Source organism: Oratosquilla oratoria, chromosome 34 (genome assembly GCF_046742065.1).
Source record: "Oratosquilla oratoria isolate Oo_2021 chromosome 34, ASM4674206v1, whole genome shotgun sequence".
In the NCBI taxonomy this organism is placed as follows: domain Eukaryota; kingdom Metazoa; phylum Arthropoda; class Malacostraca; order Stomatopoda; family Squillidae; genus Oratosquilla; species Oratosquilla oratoria.
The window spans coordinates 18,528,943-18,555,477 of NC_134810.1; the positions used below are offsets into that span (position 1 = coordinate 18,528,943).

Consider the following 26,535-nt stretch of genomic DNA (forward strand, 5'->3'; position numbering starts at 1 on the left):
GGGTCACCAGTTAAGTGAAGTGGCCTTGCCGTGGATGTTGCTGCATTGCTTCTGACCCAAGGCAGTGGACATGATGTTGGGATGATCCTTCATCCAGGAGGGAAAGGGGTGGTGAATGGGATTGGAGTATGTGGGGATGAAATGGATAGGAGTGGACTTTGGCTACCTCTCTTGTAAAGGAGAAAAAAGCTTTTAGTATATGTATGTACCTCATCTTTTCTTGTTTTGCTCCCAATTTGTAACTTTATAATAAAGAGTGAAAATCATATATTTATTTCTACCACCCTACCTACAACACATGGCTTGTATATAGTTTTACATGTACAATGGAAAAAGGGTCAATGACCCCAGTTTTACAAAGTTTGGGGCATTCACTTGAGATTGGTTGGTTTTCTATATGTCAAGATAACTGAATGAAATAAGAAAATATATGCAACAGCAAAGCAAAGACAAGACCCAAAGCCCCCAAATAACTGGCAACTGATTAGTAATAAGGTGTATGATGTTTGAGATGATTAGAACCAGGGAATTATGATATATATATATATTTTTTTTTAAGGAAGTTAAGAGAAGGGGAGGGAGGTGAGTCAGCCAGAGAGGAAAAGGTAAAAGGTGCAGATGGTCAGATGTTACTAGAAATGAAAGTGTATTGGGAAGATGGGTTGAGTATTTTAGCTGTACAGTATGGAGGAGTATAGGGAGGGATTGATTGTGACAGTGGGAGGTGCTAAGAAAATTATGGTGATGGGAGTGGAAAGTGGAAGATATGTAAGAAAAGATGAGGTACAAGGAGCTTTGAAAATAATGAGAGCTAGTAAGGCACCTTGGTTGGATAGGTATCATGCAGTGTTAAAAATACAATTATAGTGGCCTGTATAGTTCCACTTTAAAAAGGAAAAAGGGACAAATTGTGTTGTAGTTTTAAAGAGACCAGTTTGTTGAGTGTAGTTGGGAAAGCTTATGGGAAGGTTTTGAGAGTATTAGGAGAGGAAAAATGGGGAGTTGTTGGTGAGGAGCTCTGCGAGTAGATGCGTGGATCAGATTTTTGTGGCAAGGCATATTTGTGAGAAAACTGGCAAAAGGTAAGGATATTATTTGGGCATTTATAGATTTGGAGAAGGCTTATGACGGTGGACATTAAGGCACTGTGGGAGGTATTGCAGAGAAAATTGTGATGGGGGTGGATGTAAACTGTAGATTGAGGGAAGCAAAAAAAATTTCTTGGGAAATTGAAAAATGGCATAAGATGTAGGCATCTGGGAATGGATGCACAGAGATGATTATAAGAAGAGGGTGATTGTGCCTATGACACTGTATGGGGTGGAAACTTGGAATTTAAGAGACAGAAAGAAGTGGTGGATGAGAGTGGAATAGGTGGGAATGGGTGCATGCCTCTGACTTGGCTATTTCCCTTATATGGGTGAAGAAACCCTTGAAATATATATATATATATATACACCCACATACATGCATAAGACCTGTTCTCCTTTACAAAGGTGGCCAAGTCAAATCACACACCCTTTTTATATACATTAAATATTGTTGAAACAAGCCCAGACTCGTGAGAAAAATGCAGAAAGGGGAATCTCCAGTCCCCTTAAACCTTCACCCCCCATTAGATACTTTTTATGACAAGCATGGTGGCATCTTATTATACACAGAATTTATATGAATTCCAAATCTATTGTTTCTGGTAACAATAGGGTAGCAACCCAATGAAGATCTATTGGACATTGAAGAGTGCTTTGATATCATCCAGGGTGAGTTTCTGTACAGTCTTTCTTTGTGCTCCAGACATCACATCGCCTGCCAACTGGATTTTCTTCTTCTGCAGGTCAAGTATTCTTTCTTCCACACTGTTTTCGATGATAAACCTGTAAATTAATTAAAATAAATAAAAACATAAATTATATCATGTTCATGTACGCATCCCTTTTCCAAGTTATAAAAGGTGACAAAAATGGTATGGGTATAGGACTAAGCATCCTACTCTTTGTAGCCCCCCCAAAAAAAATCAAACCAGAACCCCAAGGTTTGGGTCTTTTAATGTGTGTGGATGTGGTACAGATGAGAGTAAAAGGTAAGAGATAAGCATTATGTCTGTGAGAAGAATGATGTGTTGGCATTGAGTGAAACAACAAGTTGAAGGGGAGGGGCAAGTTTGATTATGGGAGGGTGTCAGGAGTGAAGAGAGGATGAGGGAGGCACATACATTACTACATATTTTCTACTTTTCATGCATTCACAGATTGGTTACAAAGTAGGATGAGAGAATCATATAAGAGGTATTTTTCAAGTGGATGAATGTGTGGGTGGGTGCATGAAATAAATCTGAATGGCAATTAATAAATAGGTTTGACACTATAGTCCTCAAAATTGTATTGTTTTCATAAACCAAGACCACCCACAGGAATTAGTGAGGTTTCATTATTTATTATATTTTGTCATTCTTACCTATGAATAAAGACTTCTCTCTTTTGCCCGACCCTATAGATACGGTCACACGCCTGTGCCTCCATCTGGGGATTCCAATGAATGTCAAGCAGGAACAAATGATTGGCTCCAATTAAATTGAGACCAACACCACCAGCAGCCAGTGAAAGAAGCATTACCTGGAGCAAATATTTCAATATCTGAAGTTCCACAGGATTTTTTTTTTTTTTTTCGTTTTCCTTTTTTCACGTCATTATGCAACATTTCTAAAATATTCAAAAGGGTGAGAAAATTATATTACCACTATTGTTGTTCTTTTTGTTCTATAGCACCAATTTCAGTAGTTAACTAAAGATTATTGCAGTCTTATAGCTGAATTAATCTTTTAACACAGTAACCATAACAAGAGAATGCCCATTTCCATTATACTCTAATGTGATGAATAGAAAATATAATTCCAACTTCCTTTTATGAGTTGTATAATGATTCATATCCTCACTTGGCACCAAAAACTATTATATTGACAAACCTGTGGTCCTTTTCTATTGTTATTGAAGTCATCCACAATGCCGCCTCTTTCTTTAACATTGACTTGCCCAGTGATAGCATGACATCTGAAGCCTGAGTTACACAGATGTGACCTGACAATTTCTAATAAAGAAGTCCACTGAGACACAATCACTGCTTTTTCACCACTGTCTTTCAATTTTGCAAGTTCTTCTTCAATCTTTCGTATCTGAGGAATAAAAGTGAATGATTCTCAGAAATAAATGTACATGGTTATCATGATGTAGTATTGCTTTACTGAAAACGATGAGGACAAATAAATCAGTTGATTGATTAATTGATTAATGACAAAATATACTCAAGTATATTTTGTCAATTAGTAATATTTGGACAATTAGTAAACAAATGAAGGACAGGATAAAAGCAGTAGAAATGTGGATTTGGAGAAGGATGCTGAAAATTTCATGGACAGAATTTAAAACAAACGAAGAAATACTGCAGCAAATAGGAACACAGAGGGAAATATTAACAACCATCAGGAAAAGACAGTTACACTTTGTAGAACATGTCATGAGAAAACAACAATTAGAACATACGTGCCTAACAGGAAAAATAGAAGGAAAGAGGTCAAGAGGAAGACCACGCATAAAATATGTAGACGGATTAAGGACGTTTGAAGGAGAAGAAATAACAAATGCCATCTTGTTAAGAAGAGCCATGTGCAGACAGGAATGGAGTTCCATGGTGGCCAACATCCAAGTCGATACGGCACCCCGGTAAGGTAAGGTAATACTTACGTAACAGCAATGGCAAAATAAATATACAACAAATTTCATTACAAAAATACTGTATAATACTGGGAGAAAATGAGAGAAACATACAAGGTTTATGTTTGATATTTAGGAAGCACTTGAAGTTTAGTGCTGCCATACTCAGTAAATGCACCCCATACCATAAACAAGTCTGGGTGTTTTACAGTAGCTTGGATGAAGCATAAGTCAAGAGGGTCACTTCAGGGCTGCTGATACACATTTCCACCTCTACTGTCAGACACTGTAAAGGTGGATTCATTGCCCCACAGTACACTCGGCCACTTGTCACTATCCCAATTACTATATTTATGGGCAAAAGCGACTACTGTGCCTCGGTTTAAGGGTGAGAAGAGGCTTCTTGACATGTCAGTGACTTAAGTATAAGCGCTGCAATCCTACGATTCACAGTTTGGATTGACACCTTGCCAAACAATTCAGGGTTACTTTCCTTGCAGTCACTCATGGATGAGACTGAACCTAATGTTTTATAATTGTCTTGGCACCTTTTACTGGTTTTCAGTGCCTTTCCCCCTTTATCTGAGTGGGAGTGGAGAAGCCATCCGGGTGAAACTTGACAACCCAATGTCTAACGTTTTGTGAACACATACCAACCTGTTCAACTATTTCCTTCATTGTAAGACTGGATTTCTTAAGGCCAAGACCTGGGCAATGGTTTCTTGCAATAAATCCTTATCAGAACCCATATTCACTACACCCAAAGACCTTTATTACGCACAGATACTCTCTTCTCTTCCTTCACAACCACCAAATACCAGCCTCCGGAAACATATTCATAATCATATCACTCACCGCTCCATTAACACACTGAAAGACAACACACTGCTGCATGCCAGACCCCCTGATATCCACCCTTCTGAATCCTCTCTCCCACGAAAGGACAGAGTCCACTTGGCCAGACTGCGATGCGGTCACCACCCAGCACTTCAAATCTACCAGAAGAGGCTGGACGACCGTGTTGTGAACAGCTGCCCAGGATGTAACACTTCACCCCATACCATACAACACATAATGGAAGACTGCATTATACACAATCATGCACGCAAACAACACAACATACACTCTATAAAGGATTTGTGGGAAAACCCAGTTTCGGCTGTGGCCTTCCTTGGGGAGACGGGACTGCTCGGACAGACAGTCTAGGGAACGACAACAACAACAACACTGGGGGGGTTACAAGGGGCTGCAGTGGAGGATGAGAGGCAGGGACACACAGGACACTTGTGGCACAAATCCTCCCCCCATGGTGGCATGAACAACTGAGCATATTGGTTTCTGGCAGGATGATTAGCTTCACCCACAACACAATGATGGCAGGCAGCACATTCAAATGGCACAAAAACTCACCCCCCTTAAGGGTGTTTCCATTTTCGACATTCCACTGGTCCACCATGGCCCTGGCAGACTACCTCTATATAAACCACTGTACACACCTTTGTGAATGGACAATATATTGATGTGGCTCAGAGGGTTTTCTCTTTGTCTCCTCTATTTACACACAATAGGGCAACGAGGGAGTGTCACCATATAAATGAAGCAGTGGGAGTAAACCATCTTAGGCTGTCAGGCCCAGCCATAGGTGTGCTGCATCTTGCTGTATTGCTTCTGACCTAGGCAGTGGGTGGCTGGCAGAGATGAACCTTCATCCACAAGGAGCTAAGATAAAAGGAGAACAAGTGGATGTTGGATGGATATGGGATAGTTGGGGGCTGGATTCATACCTGGCTGGCTACCTCTATTATGGTAAAAAGATTTGATAAACACCTCTTCTCAGTCATTACCGCTCACCACTCCTACTTCCAGCCATTCACTTCATCTCATGTATTTTTTCACACACTTCAAAACTTCCTCCTTAAAACACATATTCTTTTTCCACTATCTTTTCCACCCTTAGGGCCACAGACATAGGCTATCTATATACCAAAGGCATCTTCCCCATTATAAGGGAGGTAACCAGCCAAGGCACGAACCCACCTCATCCATCCCAATTCCATCCATTATCCATCTCTTTACCTTTCATCTTGGTTCCTCAAAGAAACATGGTCATCCCTGTCTCTAACCCACTGCTTGGACAAGAAGCAATGTAGTACACATAAGTCTCGTAGAAAAAACCCTCTCATATCTTGTAAGAACTACACTGCCACAATTTTGCTCAGGGCACCATCAAGCACTGGAACAGTACCAACACAGAATAGGCCTTGGCATAAATTCAAAATTCACCAGATGCAACCACACTAACAATCATTATACAACAACACAATGCATCTTCCCTAAGTGATTTAAGAATCTTCCTGGAGGCTGTTGCTAGTTACCTGAAGGCCATGGGTCTTCTGTGAGAGAGACCAGAGACAACAGATTGACTGATTGATCTTCCACCCTTTCTTTAAATTTATTCTACATATTCCTCTGATTCACATGGTACTTATAGTATTTCCCTTTCTCACTCCACTCACTCTGCCTCCCTTTCATTTCTCCACATCACATTCACTTTCAATCCTTCTAACAGATGATGATCAGACATTAATCCACTTTCTTCCCTCAAAACATTTACATCTTTTACTCCACATATTTTATGGACACCATTACATAGTGCATTAATATTTTCTCAGTTGCTTTGCCAATTCACTTAGTTGATTGGAATGGAAAACAAGGGTTGGTAAGTGGGTGGTATGAAGAACTTTCAACAATGATACCACTAACCACTCCGACCCATATATATTTATGTACATATTTTTTCTTTAGCTCAGTAATTGCAATGATCTATCCTCTTTACATACCCATCTCCAGCATTTTCTTTCCACTTTCATTTCTATCAGGTACACCATACTTCCTAATTGTATTAGCTACTGGCTCATCTATTACTTTAACATTAACTAGATAAATCCAAGAAGAATAACCTTAATAAGGCAACTGAGTCAAACACTAACCTTAGAGCTTTTTGTTTCGGTCTTGAACAATGGGTTGTTTAAACACAAGACTTTCTCACGAATGCTCTGATCCACTTCTTGTTTTGATTCTGCTGGCTCATGAAGACTCATCTCATTCATTTGGGTAGCAAGATCTACATCCAGTGAACCACTGCTATTTGGGGTATCAAAACCATCTAACTCACAGGTATCTGAATCGGCCATCTGTAGGAAATATGTACATGAAGCACCTAAGGGCATACAAAATGAACAACAAAAAATAACACAAATCAGCACCTGCAACTTTAAGGTAAATTTAGAATGTGACAAGATTAGATTAATATGGTCTGGAAATTCTGTCAGCTGTAAATAAAATACAGACCCTTTCATCAAGTTCAGCACCTACTAAACTGAGGTATCAGTTATTAGTTAACCTGTTAAGCGTCTGCAACTGCTTATGCGGTTTTCCAATTTCTTTCCACAATTGCACTCAACAGTATATACCGTTCTCAACTTTAAAAGCTCCTTTCAAGCTGTTTCTGACATCATATCATGTTTATACATATAGAAAACTACAGGAACATCATCTGACAACATTCTGAGTGCATCTTGAAGTTTGTGGCAACTTTTGCTGGTTTGCTAGAAGGTAGCAAAGAAACGTTTTCAGTATGCGATGAGCATTCATAGAATTATATTTTCATATTTCCTTGAGATATTAAAAAAAGGGACAATTACTTTCGTTTTTCTGGATTTTTCATGTGTGTGTGTGTGTGTGTGTGTCCTTTTCTCCATTTTCTTGTCATTGAATTTAGCATTTTTTTTAATAAAAAGAAATCAAGTAATTTTTTTTCTTTTCCCTAATTTGTTCATTATTCCAACATTGACTAAATATGTATATTTATGTCAAAATAGACAAATAGTTTGAAAAATACAAAAATTATAAAACAAAAGCAAACAAGTTCATAAGAAATGAGTAATAGCAACAACAACAACAAAAAGTGCCCTACACTTGAAAGAGGGTGACACTGTCAAAGTGCCAATGGTAGCAGCGGGTGATGCTTAACAGGTTAAGTGATGTTCTTTACATGAAATTGAAACAGGCATTCACTACATCAAACAGCTCTAATTTAAATAATTCAAATATAGGGACTGGATTTATATATATGTATTAATATATACATAAATACATACATACCAATTGCTTTTCCCCCCTACAAGGCAGGTAGCAAAAGTCAAAGGCATAATCCTTTCCCACCCATTTCATCCCCACTTACTCCACTCCCATTCACCACTCTTCCCTCCCTCTTTTCTTGGCTCCTCCTAGATGATAGATCATCCCTGCATCTCGCCCATTGCCCTGGGTCAGAAGCAATGTAGTAAGACACAGCACATCCACAGCAAGGCTGCTTCATTCAACCTCTTCACTCCGGGGCACATCACACGTCTGGCAGCATTAGCTGCCCGACGTGCGATGTTGCGTCATAATAATCGCATTATAAAAAATAAAGTCAGTGCTCAATTGTTCGTTCTCTTTCACCCGTGTATTTTGATAACCATAGAAAATTGATGAAGCCAGTTTAGAGAGAATGGAAATTATGTAGGTATGACTACAATAAATATAATCAAGATGGCGACGTCGGCATCATCGAGTACCCATTTGCTCCTCACGCCGCCTACGTAGGCGTCACCGTATGGAAGTGGTTAATAGGCGACCCTCCTCTCCATCCCCTCATGCAGAAAAGAGAAGGCAGGGAGAAATCCCTTCAGGCTGCATCAAAATATCATCCATACATACTCCCTCAACCCTCATCCCCTACTCACTCCCTTCCATGCATCACAGCATCATCCATACACAACCATTCTCCACTCACCCCTATCTTCATTCTTCTCTCTTCCTTCCTGTATCTGTGATGGGGTGATACATGGTCAGTCCGGATGTCATTAGCGCAGTCAGGGGTTGGGTCATGGAGGGTAATATGTGTACCTTGGGTCAGGTCACTTGCCAGCTCGGGGTTAACCCTTCCATACGGTGCCGCACACGTAGGCGTCATGAGGAGCAAGTGGATTCGCGACGCTGCCATATCGGCGTCTTGATTATATTTATTGTAGTCGCCCCTGTGTTTTTACATTCTCCCAAATGCGCCCTGAATCCCATTCTCTGTGGTTTTCAAAATTCGCGGGTGAAAGAGAGAACGATCGATATAAGCGGTGACTATATTTTATGATGCGAGTATTATTACGACACGTCATACGGCTGGCATTGGCTGCTGCCCCGCGAGATTTAAGTCCCGTACCGAAGTGGTTAACGGCCGGTCAGTGACTTGGATGAAATGTATAGTAACCTAACAGCTTTAATTCTACATGCACAAAATAAATTTATTCCCCTCGAGTCATTATGGAAGAATGGTAATACTCCCAAACGGATGACAGGCTGAAACATGAGATCCGAATGAAAAGAGGACTTTACATAAGAATAAAAAACAGGGAAACACATCTCAGATCCAAATATAACGATACGGCAAGACTAGTTAAAAAGAATACATACACAGCGAAATGTAACTATGAAATTAAGGTTGCCAGACAGGTAATATCCAACCCAAATGGGCTATTTCATCTTTACAGAACAAAAAATAAAGAAAGGATAGGCCAAATTGAAATTGATGAAAATGTTATGATAGAATCGGAGGAAAAAATGAGTGAGGCGTTTAACAAGTATTTTCTCTTAGTGTTTATTAAGTAGTGGTTAGATAAGGTACCGACTGCAATCCAATTTTCAGTGGGGATAAAGAAAACAGACTAATATCAGCATTAGTAGGGTAGAGGTAGTCAAGCAGATTGAATGACTTAAAGCTACAAATTTCCCGGGTCCAGATAAAAAAAATTCCGAGAGTGCTTAAAGAGTGTAAATTTGAAATCTGCGACCAGTTAACAGAAATATTTAATAAGCCGGTAGACACTGGTTTTGTGCCTATTGCTTAGGGGTAGGCAAATGTTCCTGTTTTTAAGAAGGGAGATAAGTCATCTATATGCATCTACAGGCCAATCAGTTTGACATTAGTTGTAGGTAAAATGCTTGAATCAATAATAATTAACAGACTCAGAGATCACATCAAGAGACATAATTTGATTCGTGACACACAGCATGGTTTCTCCAAGGGCAAGTTATGTGTGACTAATCTTCTATCCTTTTACAGTGAAGATATAAGGCATTCAACAAGGTGCCCCACCAGAGACTACTAAATAAAATCAAAGGCCATGGCATAGGAGAAAAAGTGTTAGAATGGATGGGAGCTTGGATCAAAGACAGAAAACACTGTGTCACCATAAATGGTGTAAAATCCTGGTGGGGGAGTGTTTCTAGTGGGGTCCTCCAGAGCTCTGTTTTGGGTCCCCTACTGTTCATTATGTACATAAATGACTTTGTCATAGTGGCACCCCATACAGACCCTAAAGTATCAGCTGCATGCTACTTAGCAGCTTTTAACCCCACAATAACATGCAGCCAATACCCAGACAGGGTATGTAATTATTTATTTCTATATTTCTGAGAATTTATATATTTACATAGTGCTTGGTATTATGTACTGAATCCTCTCTTTATTTATGTACTGAGAGTCTGTCTATTATTTGATTGTTTGTATATAGCTGTTGGCTGAATGTATCGTTATTTAGGTTGATCTATGTGGATTTGAAGATTTGGTTGTGGATTCAGTTTTGTGTGTATCTATTACTTTATGTCTATGTATGTAGATTCTAATGAATGCTTCAGTAATGTTGATTTGAAAAATTGGCAGTGAATTATGTGAGTATTTATTACTTTAGCTCTGTTTGATGCCTCAGGTATTAATATCCACCACTCTGTGTGGGAAACTATTCTTTTTCAGATCTCTTCTATAACTCCTTTTTGAGTTTCTTTTCATGTCCTCTTGTTTTTCTCTTATCCCACTTTATCAAATCATCTCTGTTGAGGACTTCCATCCCTTTCATAATTCTGTAGATGGTCAGTAGATCTCCTCTTTCTCTTCTTTGTATCAGGGTTGGTAGTTCCAATTTGGACAATCTTTGTTCACTTGTCAATTTAGAGAGAGTTGATGCTGACTTTGTTGCAGCTCTTTGAATTCTTTCTAATTTTTTTATATTCTTTTTAGTACTGGGTGTCCATAGTGTCACAACATACTCCAATCTTGGTCTTATCAGTGTAACTAATATTTTCTTTACCATTTCCTCGTCCAAGTAGTCAAAGGCCACTTTCACTGATCTTATTAAATTGAAGATTTCTCCAACTATTGTATTGATATACTTGTCTGGTGATATGTCTTTGCTGATAATTACTCCCAGGTACCTTTCCGAGTTTACTTTTTTAACTTCCTTTGTACCAAGTGTGAATGTAGTAATTTCAGAGGGATTAGCTTGTTAAGTGTAGTTGGGAAGGCTTATGGGAGGATCTTGATTGAGAGGATTAGGAGAGGAACAGAAGGAGTAATTGGTGAGGAACAGTGTGGATTTAGGACAGGTAGAGGTTGTGTAGATCAGATCTTTGTGGTAAGACAGATATGTGAGAAAGCTATAAGAAAGGGGAAGGATGTTTTTTGGGCTTTTATGGATCTGGAAAAGGCTTATGATAGGGTAGACAGAAAGGCACTGTGGGAGGTTATGCAGATATAAGGGATAGGAGGAAAGCTTCTGGGAGCTGTCAAGAGTTTTTATGAGAGTAGTAGAGCTTGTGTCAGGATTGGAAATGGAGAGAGTGAGTGGTTCGAGGTAAAGGTGGGACTTCGTCAAGGATGCATTATGTCGCCCTGGCTGTTCATCTTATACATGGATGGGGTGGTGCGAAAGGTAAATGCAAGGGTAGTGGGTCAGGGATTGGAGATGGTTAAAGAAAATGGAGAAAAGTGGGAGGTGAGCCAGCTGTTGTTTGCTGACGACACTGCGCTTGTGGCAGGATCGGAGGAGGGATTGAGGAAGTTGGTGGCCGAGTTTGGGAGAGTATGTGATAGAAGAAAGATAAAGATAAATGTGGGTAAAAGTAAGGTGATGAGATGTACAAGGGGTGAAAGTGGCAGTAGACTGAAAGTGAGCATTAAGGGAGAGCGACTGGAGGAAGTGGATAGTTTTAGATACTTGGGTGCAAATGTGGCAGGAAAAGGTGAAGTGAAGGTGGAGGTAGAATGTAGATTGAGAGAAGCGAGTAAATGCCTTAGTGGATTAAAGCGTGTAATGAGGAATAGACATTTGGGAATGGATGCTAAGAGGAGACTATATGAAGGAGTGATTGTGCCAACAGCACTGTATGGGGCAGAAACATGGAACATAAGCGAAGAAGAGAGAAGGAGTTTGAATGTGTTTGAGATGAGGTGTCTGAGAAGTATGATGGGGGTTACTAGGCTAGATAGAGTGAGAAATGAGGAGGTGAGGAGGAGAACAGGAGAACAGGAGTGGAAAAGGAGCTGGGAGATAGGGTTGATGAAAGAATATTAGGATGGTTTGGACACATGGAAAGAATGAGTGAAGAAAGACTGGTAAAAGAGGTACAGAAGGCAGATGTGGAGGGAGTGAACATGAGGGGACGTCCTGGGATGAGGTGGATGGATGGGGTGAAGGGGGCTTTGGGGAAGAGGGGAATGTCTGTTGAGGAAGGAAGGGAGAGGACAGAAGACAGGGGTGAATGGAGAATGGTTGTATATGGATGATGTGATTGCATGAGGTGGAATGGGTGGGGGATGGTGGGTGAGGTAGTATGTGTGAGGAAAATTTGACGCAGCCTGAAGGTATTTCTCCCCGTCTTCTCTTTTTATGCAATGGGGGAACGGAGAGGGGGGTCGCCGATTTAATGAAGCGGCCTTGCTGTGGATGTGCTGTGTCTTGCGACACTGCTTCTGACCCAGGGCAGTGGACAAGGTGCAGGGATGACCCGTCATTCAGGAGGTGCTAAGATAAGAGGGAGGGTGGAGGGGTGTGGAGTGTATTCAGGGATGGAATGGGTGGAAATGATTTTATGCCTTTTTCTTTTTGGCTATCCCCCTTGTAAGGGGGAAAATGCCTTGGTATATGTATGTACTAATATTCTATTTTTAATTTTTTTCCAAACTACATTATACTACATTTCGATGTTGAAGTTCACTTCACCCTTTTGACTCCATTCCTAGACTTTATCCAGGCCTTTCTGTAGTGATTCACAGTCTTCCTCTGTATTTACCTAGTTGTATTTACCTAGTTGTATTTTGCGGGAAGGGGAGCTATGCTCGTGTTGTCCCGCCTTTGTATCTTGCAGTGTCTAGTTTGTTTTTAAACTCATGAATGGTTTTTGCGCATACTATTTCATTGTCCAGTTTGTTCCAAGTGTCCAAAACTCTATGAGGAAAACTGTTTTTCTTCAGTTCTCTTCTATAGCTATGTTTTTTTATTTTCTTTCCATGTCCTCTTGTGTTTCTTTTGTCCCAGTTAAGTAAGTTCTCACTATCGAGTACCTCTGTGCCTTTCATGATTCTGTAGATGGTCAATAGGTCACCTCTCTCTCTTCTTTGCTCCAGTGTCGGTAACTCCAGTTTAGCCAATCTCTCTTCGTATGATAGGTTTGCAAGTGCAGGTGCCATTTTTGTAGCTGCTCTTTGGATTCTTTCTATTTTCTTTATATTCTTTTTGGTACTGGGGGACCACAATGTCGCTGCATACTCTAATCTAGGCCTTATCAATGTAACCAATATTTTTTTCATCATGTCTTCGTCCAAGTATGTAAACGCCACTTTTATTGATCTTAGCAAGTTGTAAGTCTCCCCGACAATTTTGTTAATCTGTATATCATAGGACAAGTCGTTCGTGATAATTACTCCCAAATCTTTTTCGGATCCTACTTTCTTTACTTCTTTGGTTCCAATTGTATATTTTCCTGATATTCTGTTTTTGCTTTTTCCAAACTCCATTATGCTACACTTCTTCGTATTAAAGTCCACTTCCCATTTCTGACTCCAGTTCCATACCCTATTTAGGTCTTCTTGCAGTGCTTCACAGTCCTCATCAGTTTCTATTTTCCTTAGCAGTTTGGCGTCATCGGCAAAGAAGCTCATGTAGCAGTTCACGTCCTCATCCATGTCATTCATATAGATAGCAAACATTATTGGTGCCAGCACAGATCCTTGCGGTACTCCACTGATCACCTCTTTCCAGTCTGAATATTTTTCTCTGAGCACTACTCTCATCTTTCTACCAGTCAGAAAGTCCTCTATCCATTTTAGTAGGTTTCCCTGTATTCCTCCTATGTGTTCCAGTTTTTTTAGTAGTTTTCTGTGTGGTACTTTGTCAAAGGCTTTTTGCAAGTCTAGGAATGCACAATCAGCCCATCCATTTCTTTCTTGCACTATGTCTATTAGTCTTGAGTAAAAGCATATTAAGTTTGTGGAGCATGATCTTCCTTGTCTGAATCCGAATTGTCTTGGGTTTAATATGTCATTGTCTTCCAGATGTTTTACCCATCTATTCTTGATTATTTTCTCACAAATTTTGGCAATGGTGCTTGTTAGAGATACTGGCCTATAGTTGGTGGGTTCTTCTTTGTTTCCTCCTTTGTGTATTGGTACAATGTTAGCGTTTTTCCAGTCCTCGGGTATCTTTCCTTCTTTGAGTGAGCTGTTTATTAAGATGTGTATTTTGTCTGTTAGTTCTTCTTTGCACTCCTTTAGAATCCAATTTGCAATACCGTCCGGGCCATGTGATTTTCTGACATCCAGCCTTGATAAATGTTCTGATATTTCCTTTAGTGATGCTGTAAACTCATTCATGAGGGGAGATTTCTTGTTTTTGTCTATGTCACAATTCGGTATTTTCTCTCTGGTGAAAACAGATTTAAAGTGATTGTTCATGACTTCGGCCATCTCTAAATCTTCTGTGTATTCTATGTTTCCTTGGCATAGTTTCACCAATTCCTGTTTGTTTTTAAGTTTACCATTCACATACCGATAGAATAGTTTGGGTTGCTCTTTGCATTTGTCTATAATATCCTTCTCATGGTTCCTTTTCTCCTCTCTTCTCACATTAACATACTCATTTCTATAGTTAACATAAATTTGCCATTTGCTTTGTTTTTTGTCTTTTCTCCACTTTTTCCAAGCTTTGTCCCTTCTGTACTTTAGTAGTTTTGCATCATCTGCAAAGAAGTTCATATAACATTCCACACTTTCATCCATGTCATTTATATATATGGCAAACATTATTGAAGCCAATACAGAACCTTGTGGGACTCCACTTATCATTTCTTCCCATGTCAAGTTTTTGTCTCTAAGTACCACCGTCATTTTTCTCCCATTCATTTCAATAACTTTCCTTGTACACCACCTTTTGTTTCAATTTTTCTTAGTAGCTTATGGTGTGGTACTTTATCAAATGCTTTTTGTAAATCTAGGTAAGCACAATCCACCCATCTGTCCCTTTCTTGTATTATTTCTATTAGCCTCAAGTAAAAGCAAATCAAGTTAGTGGCACATGATCTTCCTGGTCTAAAGCCAAATTGTTTTGGATTCAGTATATTATTTTCTTCCAGATGTTTAACTCCTTCAATATGGGCCAAAATCTCGTGGGCAGCATTAGCTGCCAGACGTGTGATGTTGTGTCACAATACTCGCATTATAAAAAATAAAGTCACCGCTGTATTCATGGTGCTCAGATGAGAGGGAGGGTGGGAGGGGTGTGGAGTGTATGTAGGGATGAAATGGGTGGGAGTGTTTTTATGCCTTTCCCTTTTTGGCTACCTCCCTTGTAAGGGGGAAAAAGCCTTGGTATATGTATGTATGTATGTACTGCTGTATTAATCGTTCTCTCTTTCACCCGTGAATTTTGATAACCATAGAAAATATGATGAAGCCAGTTTACAGAGTATGGGGGTCACGCAGGTACAACTACAATAAATATAATCAAGACGCCGACGTCAGCATCCTTGCGTACCCACTTGCTCCTCATGACGCCTACGTAGGCGTCACCGTATGGAAGGGGTTAATCCATTTACTTTTGATAACTTTTTCACATATTTTTGTCATTGTGCTTTTCCCAATTGGTGTCTTGTATTCCATATTATCCACAATTTCAGGCACTGGCATAAATATTAAGTCTACTCTCGATGGTTCTTCATTGTTTCTATATCTGGTATTCTCCTTTACCCATTGAGTCATTGTGTATTCAATGGTCATATCCAGAAGTTTATTACCCCAAAGGTCTTCTCAACCTTTCATTGTTATTTCTTCCCAACATATTTCTTTTAAGTTAAAGTCACCCATAATTACTATGTTTCCTCCTCCTTTCAGTAATTCAATTAATGCTTTCTAATGTATTGACCACAATGTACTAACTAAATGATATAATGTAGGTAATACACTAATAAGGTATATATATCTATGAAATAACATCTTGTGTGCACATGCTACATGTAATACTTCTAGATTTTCAGGTCGTTTTCTTATGCCATATTTTCATAATGATTTTAAATACTTAATCACTAATATCTTCCATACTCAGACTCAACTTTTCATGTAGGGTTAAGATCTTGATGAGTTCTAAAAATGGGCAGTGAGGGAGAGGAATTTCACCAACTGGTCCCTCCATTACAAAACTTTGATCAAACTGACCTGCAGGAAATAAAACCATGGATATGCAAATATTGACCCACCGCTTTGATGAGAGATGCATGGCAGCACACCTGACGCAGCCTCAGGAGGAGAACTAGCACATGGTGTGTTTTGATGTCACCAGAAATGGCCAAATTATCTTCATTAAGGGAAGGGGTAAACCTGTAATCTGCAAATTCAATAAAAAGAAAAAGATTAGTCCATGTGTATATTACAATATCAAATGAAAGAGAAAGAGGGAGAGAGAGAGGGAGAGGAACAGGGAGAGGAGAGAGAGTGAGGGGGGGAGTGGGAGGAAGAGAGAAAGGGAACAACAATAGAAAGAGAGAATGGGAGAGAGGTGGGGGAAGGAATGAGAGATGAAGGGGAAAAGGGAAATGAAGGAGGGAGGAGAGAGAGAAAGAGAAAGATGGGGGTTGAGAGAGAGGTGGAGGAGGGGAGGGGGAGATAGAAAGAGAGAGAGGAGATGGGATGGGGAGGGAGGGAGGGAGGGAGGGAGGGAGAGAGAGAGAGAGGAGAGAAGGAAAGGAGAGTGATAGAATGATACAAAGGGCGAGACAGAAAGAGGGAAGGAAAGGGGAAGAGATTTGGAGAAAGAGAAGGAGAGAGAAAGAGAAAAGGGGATGGAAAAGGAGAGGATGAAGCGACGAAGAGGGGAGGAACAGGGGTGGGAAGGAAGGAAAGAGAGAGAGGGGGAGGGGAGGGAGAGGGAAAGAGTGCTAAATGATTATGGAATATTTCTTATAATTCTTTGCAAATGAGATCCCTTCCACCTGTCATAAGTTTTCTTCTAGCTAATGCCCTACAATCTGATTCAATTTGCAGATGAAAGTGGCAACTTCATCTCACTGATTTTCTTTTTACTGTAATCCCCAAGGAATTTCAGTCAGCTTGTAATGTACTCTGAGTTTAAGTCCTTATCTGTACAAATACAAAAGAAGCCATTTTACCATTAGATTTCTTCTGAATATCCAGCTGAGGCTTGTCTCCTCCCCATTTCTGTTTCTTCTCCTCATCCTTCTCCTCTTGGGTTTTCATGTAATGGATGAGTGTAGACCTGTCAAACACAAATATTAATACATACAAACATACATATACCAACAACTTTTTTCTCCTTACAAGGGTGGAAGCCAAAGTCAAAGGCTGTCCACTCCCACCCTTTTCATCCCCACATACTCCACTCCCATTCACCACCTCTCCCTCCCTCTTTTCTTGGCTCCTTCTGGATAACAGGTCATCCCTGCATCTTGCCCCCTACCCTGGGTCAAAAACAATGTAACAAGACACAGCACATCCACTGCAAGGCTGCTTCATTTAAAGGGCAACCCCCCCCTCCATCCCCTCAGGCAGAAAGAAAGATGGAGAGAAATCCCTTGGGGATGTGTCAAAATATCATTCACACATAACCACTTCCTAACCCCCCCCCCCCAAATCCCCTACCCACACCCATCCTTGCATCACAGCATCATCCATACACAACTATTCTCCACTCACCCCTATCTTCTGTCTTCTCTCTTCCTTCCTCAACAGACATTCCCCTCTTTCCTAATGCCCCTTTTAACCCATCCATCTCATCCTTGTTTTCCCCTTCATGTTCATTCCTTCTACTGGTCTTCCACACATCTTTTACTAATCTTTCTTCATTCATTCCTTCCATGTGCCCAAACCATCCCAATACTCATTCATCAACCCTATCTCCCAACTCCCTTTCCATATCCACTATCCTCCTCACTGCCTAATTTCTCAATGAAAGAAGCCTTTGAATACATGGATGAAGAAATGGTAAAGAAACACTGATAAGACACACACACACACACAAAAAAAAAAAAGAAGAAGAAGAAGAAGAAGAAGAAGAATTCACAGAGCAATGGCAAAGATGGCACCAACACTCTAATTTTGGATAAACTAAATCTACCAGCCCTGGAACAAAGAAGAGAAAGAGGTGATTTGCTAACCATCTACAGAATTATGAAAGGGATGGAAATTCTTGATAGAGACGACTTACAAAGTGGGACAGAAGAAAAACAAGAGGACACAAGAAGAAACTAGAAGGACAGTTACAGAAGAGATCTGAAAAAGAATAGCTTCCCACACAGAGTGATAGATATCTGTAACAAACTGAATGAGGAAACAGTGAGTGCTAAAACTATACAAGATTTTAAGAACAAACTGGTTGTGGAAAGATACAAATTAAGCAGGTCACTATGAGATGTGGATGTGCTGTGTCTTGTGACAATGCTTCTGACCCAGGGCAGTGGACAGGATGCAGGGATGACCCGTCATCCAGGAGGTGCCAAGATAGGAGGGAGGGAGGAGGGTGGAGGGGAGTGGAATATATGGGAAATGAAATGGGTGGGAGTGATTTCTATGCCTTTTTCTTTTTGGTTACCCCCTGTGTAAGGGGGAAAAAGCCTTTGGTATATGTATGTATATATGCACTATGAGCATAGCTCTCTTTCCGTAAAATATAACTAGGTAAACACACACACAAAACACAGACAAATGTCCAAAGTTTCTTCTCAGACAGATATATGTAAAGGCCTGTGGACCACTATAAGCCACTGTGGAGCTGCAGGTTTCTGGTCAGTGAAACTCAAGTCAACAATTATCATTACCAACCCATTTAACACCCCTTACACCTCAACTCAAAGGGTCACTCCTCTTCCCTGCCACACTGTTCAAGTCAAGGGCAATGCAGTTGGGTACAGCAGTTAATTTTAAGAGGTGCTGGATTAAATCATTATGAATGAATTTACTGAATAAACAAACAAAATCACAAATCTACAACTACACATTATACATGATTATACATGAAAAAACCCTTGAACACACCTGGAAAAGGCAAAAACTGTGTCATATATCTTCCTCTCCTCTTGTGATAGCTCCAACTTGTGTTGTATTGCCTGCCTAGGTGGCAACTGGACAATGGCTTTGCCTGTCTGATTGTCCACTTGGTCTTTTGTCCTTCGAAGCATCATGGCCTTGACCAAGAGGTTCAGCCGTTGCATTCCCTGGGCACTGTTGTTCTGCACCTGATGCTTCCAGCACTATAAAACCAAAATAAAACAAGGTAATATACATGTCTGTAAGCATCACCTTTATCCCTCTATCCCCAACACTTACTGATAAAATCATAAGAGTACTTTCAAAATATTGTTTGCTATAAGGAACTATCTATACATTACCAAGGGCTTCTTCCCTCTTCAAACGACAAGCCATCTCATTCCTCACTATGATGACCAATGTATCATCTGACATAAGAAAGACTTCCCCACACTCAAGACTATACACCCTTCATAGAAAGCCAGACAAAGCATACAATCTATAATCTCAAGCACTCACCTGCTTCTGGTTCATACAACACAAGTAACATCCATCTGAAACACCTTGGACAACATGGAATGCATGCACTTACCAACATTGCAAACTACAGCTATTCACACAACACATTACAATCTCCAAACCTAAAAAAGACCCAAGAGTTCCAGCATCACACCACCCAATCACACTTCTCTGCACCCCCTCTAGTCATAAAATACCTCATACTACAACTCTTCACACCACATATCCCCCTTGCCAAATCACAACACATTTTTAGACCGACACACATAACAAACACTTCTCTAATTGACCTTACATAGAGTTTTTGACAGCATCACTTCAGATAGGCCTCCAGAAACACAATATATGATACAGACATGCACAATAATATCAAAAGATGGCTGGCCAGTTATTTACATACATATACAAAGGAGACAGACGAAGGAAAAAAAAAAAAAAAAAAAAGGGGGGGATAAAATCCACTCCCACCTATTCCAACCTCCACATACTCCACTCCCATTCATCCCCCTCCCTCCCTCTTATCTTGGCTCCTCTGGATGATGGGTCATCCCTGCATCTTGCCCACTGCCCTTGGTCAGACGCACTGTAGCAAGACATAGCACATCCACAGCAAGGCCACTTCATTTAATCAGTGACCACCCCTCTCCATCCTCTCATACATATAAAGAGAAGACTGGGAGAAATCCCTTTGGGCTGTGTCAAAATATCATTCACACATACTCCCTCACCCCATCCCCCTACTCCTTCCATGCATCACAGCACTTTCCATACACAACCATTCTCCATTCACCCCTATCTTCTGTCTTCTTCCTTCCTCAACAGACTTTCCCTTCTTTCCCAAAGCCCCTTTTACACCATCTATCTCACCCTTGGTCACACCTTCATGTTCATTCCTTCCATCTCTGCCTTCCACATCTCTTTCACTAACCTTTCTTCACTCATTCTTTCCATGTGTCCAAACCATCCCAATACACTTTCATCAACCCTATCTCCCAACTCCCTTTCCAACCCTACTCTCCTCCTCATTTCTCACTCTATCCAGCCTAGTAGCCCCTATCATACTTCTTAGGCACCTCATCTCAAACACATTCAAACTCCTCTCTTATGTTCCATGTTTCTACCCCATACAGTGCTGTTGGCACAACCACTCCTTCATACAATCTCCTCTTAGCATCCATTCCCAAATGTCTATTTCTCAGGCAGAAATACCTGTGTTATATAATGGCCAATCATCACACACAAGAAACTTTAGGAATGCAGTACCTCAGGGCTCTGTCCTATCCCTCATACTCTTATCTATACATGCACAATATACCCACACCCCATAACCCAGAAATACAAGTCACTTCATATGTAGACAACATAACAATTACATGCACACATTCTAATGCAGAGCCACAGAAATACTACAACCATACCTCAATACAACCAACACCTAGTTTACTACAGACTCAAAATTGCCCCAACCAAATTCACAGCCACACTTCTCATCAAATGGACAGCAAAGAACACAAATACATACCATGCCTTTTTTTTATCAACAACACATTCATACCACACCATTCTTGGCATAGCATATCACATCATTCAAACTACACATCACAAAGACAAAATGCACACCTGGACTCAATGCACTTAAATCAATTGCAAGTACAACATTTGGACATGACAAAGAAACTACCATTACAGTATACAAACTATATGCTCAAGTTTTGAATTATGCAACCCCTGGATGGGCCTCTAATCTCACTGAGACCCATAAAGATAATTACAGGCAGCACAAATACAACACCTACAAACCATTTACACCATGAAATGAAAGTCCTCAAAGACATGAGCGGTACACAAACACTTGCTGCAGTCTCCACAAACACAGAACACCCACTACACCATATGGCAGAACACCCATGCATTTAAATCATTCACTGGAACAACATTTGGACAAAACAAAGAAACTAATACTACAATATACAAACACTGCATATGCTCAGTGATGAATTATGTAAGTCCCACATGGGCACCTAATCTCAGTGAGACACACTTCAACACCATTGAGACCATACAAAACAAAGCCCTAAAAACAATTGCAGCCTGCACAAATACAACACCTACATACCATCTACACCATGAAACAAAAGTTCTCAAAGTCAAGTATCACCTTGACATGAAAGGCACACAAACACTTGCTGCAGCCTCCACAAAAACAACACACCCACTACACTACATAGCAGAACATCCACACACACCAAAAAAAAACCACCCAAATACCTATATCACACACAAATACTCTCTTCTCTTCCTCCACAACCACCAAATACCAGCCTCTGGAAACATATTCATAATCATATCACTCACTGTTCCATTAACACACTAAAAGACAGCACACTTCTGCATGCTAGACCCCCTGATATCCATCCCTCTGAATCCTCTCTCCAACGAAAGGACAGAGTCCATCTGGCCAGACTGCAGTGCTGCCACCACCCAGCCCTTCTGAGCTATTAAAAGAGACTGGATGATCACACTATGGACAACTGCCTAGGATGTAACACTTCACCCCATACTATTCAACACATAATGGAAGACTGCATTATACACAATCATGCATGCAAACAACACAACATACACTCTATAAAGGATTTGTGGGAAAACCCCATCCTGGCCATGGCATTCCTTGGGGAGATGGGACTGCTTGGACAGACAGTCTAGGGAACGACAATAACAACAACATTACAAAGGATTACAAAGGATTACAAAGGATTACAAAGGTGGAGCATGCCGACAGGAGACCTTTTGGTCCATATCTAGGTCGGATGCGAAAAAAATCATAATAATAAAATAATAAATAAAAACTATAATAATGTAAATAACAAATAAAGTACATAAATGAATGCATAGGTATAGTTAAATAACAAACAAACAGGTGAATAGTAAATAAGGATAAATTGACATAGAACTAATAATAATTGAAAATCAAACAGACAAATGATAACAAAACAAAAACAAATAATATAAAATAAATCATAATCTTTATAGCATCTTGCTTAGGTGTTTATATAAATGATTCTTAAAGCTTCGAACTGAACTACATTGCACTACCTGTGCAGGAAGTTTATTCCATTCATTAACTACATGGTTGGCAAAGTTGTTTCTACCTACTTCCAAATTGAATCTATTTTCGGACAGTTTGATACCATTGTTTCTTGTCTGATTCTCATTCAATGTGAAAATTTTGTCACTTTTGATGTTGTCAATTCCCTTTAGAACTTTAAAGACCTGTATCAAGTCACCTTTGAGTCTACGCTTTTTTAGGGAAAACAGATTCATATGTTTTAGTCAATTTTCGTATGATTTATTCATGCCAATATCAAAAGAATACTCAAATGCCTATATCACACACAAATACTCTCTTCTCTTTCTCCACAACCATTAGATACCCACATCTATAAGCATATCCATAATCATATTATTGTTCACTGCTCCATCAACAACACATTACTGCATGCCAGATCCCCTGACATCCATCTCTCTCAAGCCTCTCTTTCTTGAGAGGACAAAGTTCACTTGGTCAGGTTGTGGTGCAGCCACCACCCAGTCCTTCTAAATTACCGTACCAAAGGCAGATAGATGAACGCACTGCAAACATCTGTCCAGGCTATAACACTTCACCCCATACTATACAACACATTATGGAAGACAGCATTGTACACAATTATGCACACCAACAACACAACATATACTCTATAGGTACTCCGGAATCCACGCGCGACGCCACTGTCGACCATGTAATGTTTACGTCGCCATTTGTTGCGGACCACTAGCTTCTGTTTAGTTTAATCTGAATGCTTCCCACATTCAGCGGATGCGCAAGATATTAAAATTACCTTGTTGTTTTGCAAGTGTATGCCCAATTCTTTAAATAGAAAATTTCTTCAGCGATTTGAACGGAAATTTGGTTATCAAACTCGGCAACATAGTTTTCCGAGTAAAAATATTAAGGTAAGGTATCACTAAATATTATTTAAATATACATAAACATGTTTATCAACCTATTTTCTCCCGGATATGAGAAGCTTAAGAGCGTTGATCACTTGATGTTTGAGCTTAGGGTCATCACATATAGGCATATCACCCATGAATCTGATGTGTCCAGTTCATGTTTGATTTTGTTTACACATCACCATTGACGACCAAAACCACACAATGACGTTTTTGCTCAAATGCATAATTTATATATAAAAAATAGCATATGGTTGCATTATTTGACCTATTTCCTTCAAAATGTGTGATTTCCATGTAAAATGATTGAAGAGAAGTTACGTTTTTATCCTCTGCAAAATTACCAACCGGCAACCAACGCCGACCAAACCCAAACAATGATGGCTTTTGCTCAAATGTATAATTATAAATAAAAATTAGCATATGGTTGTATTATCTGACCTATTTTCTTTAGAATGTGTGACTTCCATGTAAAATCATCAAAGAGAAGTTACGTTTTTATCCTCTGCAAAATTAACAACCGCCAACTGCCGACCAACGTCGACCAAAGCCGACCAAAACCACGCAATGACGGTTTTTGCCCAAATGCATAATTTATATATAAAAAATAGCATATGGTTGCATTATCTGAACTATTTTCTTTAAAATGTGTGATTTCCATGTAAAATCATCAAAGAGAAGTTACGTTTTTGTCATTTGAGCAAAAGCCATCATTGTTTGGGTTTCGTCGGCGTTGGTTGCCGGTTGGTAATTTTGCAGAGGATAAAAACGTAACTTCTCTTTGATCATTTTACATGGAAATCACCCATTTTAAAGAAAATAGGTCAAATAATGTAACCATATGCTATTTTTTTATATATGAATTATGCATTTGAGCAAAAACCGTCATTGCGTGGTTTTGGTCGACGTTGGTAGACTTTGGTCGGCGTTTAGCGAGACCCACCATTGACAGCCCCATGGTTGCCATGAAAAGGCAAATATGGTATGATGGAGATGTCTCACATTGTTTTTGACATGCTCATGTGATTTGTTGATCTATAAAACCCAAGTATTCCGAATTTTAATCAAATTGGACCAGTGGTTTAGAGTTAATGTGTATTTCTTTACTGTAATTTTTACAAATTACTACCCTTAATTCTAACACTTTGTTATGGTAAAGTCTAGCCAAAAATGTGGGCTAAAAAAATAATTTAAAAATTGTATCTCCCTTATTTTTCAAGCTATTTCAAAATTTTTAAAAGCATTTTGTTTCTAATAAAGTTGTCTTTCATATGCAACAATAATTCAAGTTTTTTTTTTTTTTGTGGGGGTACCTATACTCTATAAGGGGGGGTGTTGAATATCCTTTTGGACTGCATCAAAATATCATCCATCCATCATATAGATATATCAATCAATTAATTTGCTACTCCAATCCTCAATTGCTACAAGCCCTTGAACCCTATAGCCACCGGTTCAGCCCATATGTCACTCAATGAAAAGATATTCTGTTGCTGTCTGGAAGGCTATCTCCAAGTCTCTTACCACATTACCACTGCACTTTGGTACAACCTTCCAGGCTATATATCTATATATCATGCCTTGGCTGGCTACCTTCCTAATATGGGGGAAGAAGCTCTTGGTATATAAATAGACTTGTAGATAGATACAGGAGCATTTCTTTGTGCTGCATCATTTACTGATCTACTTTATCTCCTTCCACACATTCCCATTTCTTACACTCTCTCTTCCCTATTCTATTGACAGATCATGTGCATTCAAAGCTCTTACCACCTCATCTATCTATTTCATTCTAATTTTTTTTCTCAGGATCACCTCCACATTTTTCACTCTATCCATTCTTTGAGACACCATCATATTTCCCAAACACATTCTAAAAACATTCACCTCTTTTTTTCAGCCTCTCTTACACTCCAAGTCTCTCTTCCATCACAATCACTCCTTCATACTATTCTTTCTACATCTTCCTAAACAACAATTATTCACCACACTTTCCAACAGCATCCAAACATTTATTCACTTCCTTCACTATGTAACTCTTTTCCACCACCTTCATCCCTTGATACTTAAAACTTCTCCACTTCTGTGACACTAGAGTACTTAATACACCAAGGGCTTTTCCCTCCTGTATTACAAGGGAGGTAAATTACACTTAATACTCACCGTATATTCATCAAAGGGTGAAGCTCTGAGGAAGCGAAGGAGCGAGAACAAATCCATTTCCTTGTTGTGCAATGGTGTCCCTGTTACAGCCCAGCGCCTGCCACCCTTCAACATGCAAACTGCCTGTGCTGTCTGGCTCTTATGGTTACGGATAGAGTGTGCTTCATCCAGGATAATTCGGGTCCAGCCAACATGATAAAGACACCCCTGATTCTTGGGTCGCATCTGAAAATTCATCACAGAATAGAAAATTTTTACAATGCAATAAGTACAAATTCAATAAGTCCAATTCAATAAAAACATAGTTGTTAAAATCAATTCAAAACCCCTCAAAATCATCTATGAAAGATTAGGACCAAAAAATAATAATTCTAATTTCCAGGTTTTAAACTATTTTAAATACAAGTGTAATTACGAAAGTGTAATGAGGAATAGACATTTGGGAATGGATGCTAAGAGGAGACTATATGAAGGAGTGATTGTGCCAACAGCACTGTATGGGGCAGAAACATAGAACATAAGAGAGGAAGAGAGGAGTTTGAATGTGTTTGAGATGAGGTGTCTGAGAAGTATGATGGGGGTTACTAGGCTGGATAGAGTGAGAAATGAGGAGGTGAGGAGGAGAACAGGGGTGGAAAGGGAGTTGGGAGATAGGGTTGATGAAAGAGTATTAGGATGGTTTGGACACATGGAAAGAATGAGTGAAGAAAGACTAGTAAAAAAGGTATGGAAGGCAGATGTGGA

At 39.7% G+C, this 26,535-nt stretch overlaps 1 protein-coding gene across 1 annotated transcript in view; it reads right to left on the reverse strand.

Annotated features, from left to right (window-relative positions):
* lds (transcription termination factor lodestar) overlaps window positions 1-26,535 on the reverse strand; it is a 109,076-nt gene continuing 82,541 nt past the window's right edge. Inside the window, exons 14-21 of the mRNA XM_076173191.1 lie at window positions 25,792-26,016; window positions 19,123-19,337; window positions 17,241-17,347; window positions 16,332-16,459; window positions 6,698-6,901; window positions 2,963-3,169; window positions 2,455-2,612; window positions 1-1,874 (exon numbers count right to left, since the gene is read on the reverse strand). Of these exons, the coding sequence (XP_076029306.1) occupies window positions 1,724-1,874; window positions 2,455-2,612; window positions 2,963-3,169; window positions 6,698-6,901; window positions 16,332-16,459; window positions 17,241-17,347; window positions 19,123-19,337; window positions 25,792-26,016 (1,395 nt within the window). The 3' untranslated portion in view covers window positions 1-1,723. The remainder of the gene's footprint in view (window positions 1,875-2,454; window positions 2,613-2,962; window positions 3,170-6,697; window positions 6,902-16,331; window positions 16,460-17,240; window positions 17,348-19,122; window positions 19,338-25,791; window positions 26,017-26,535) is intronic.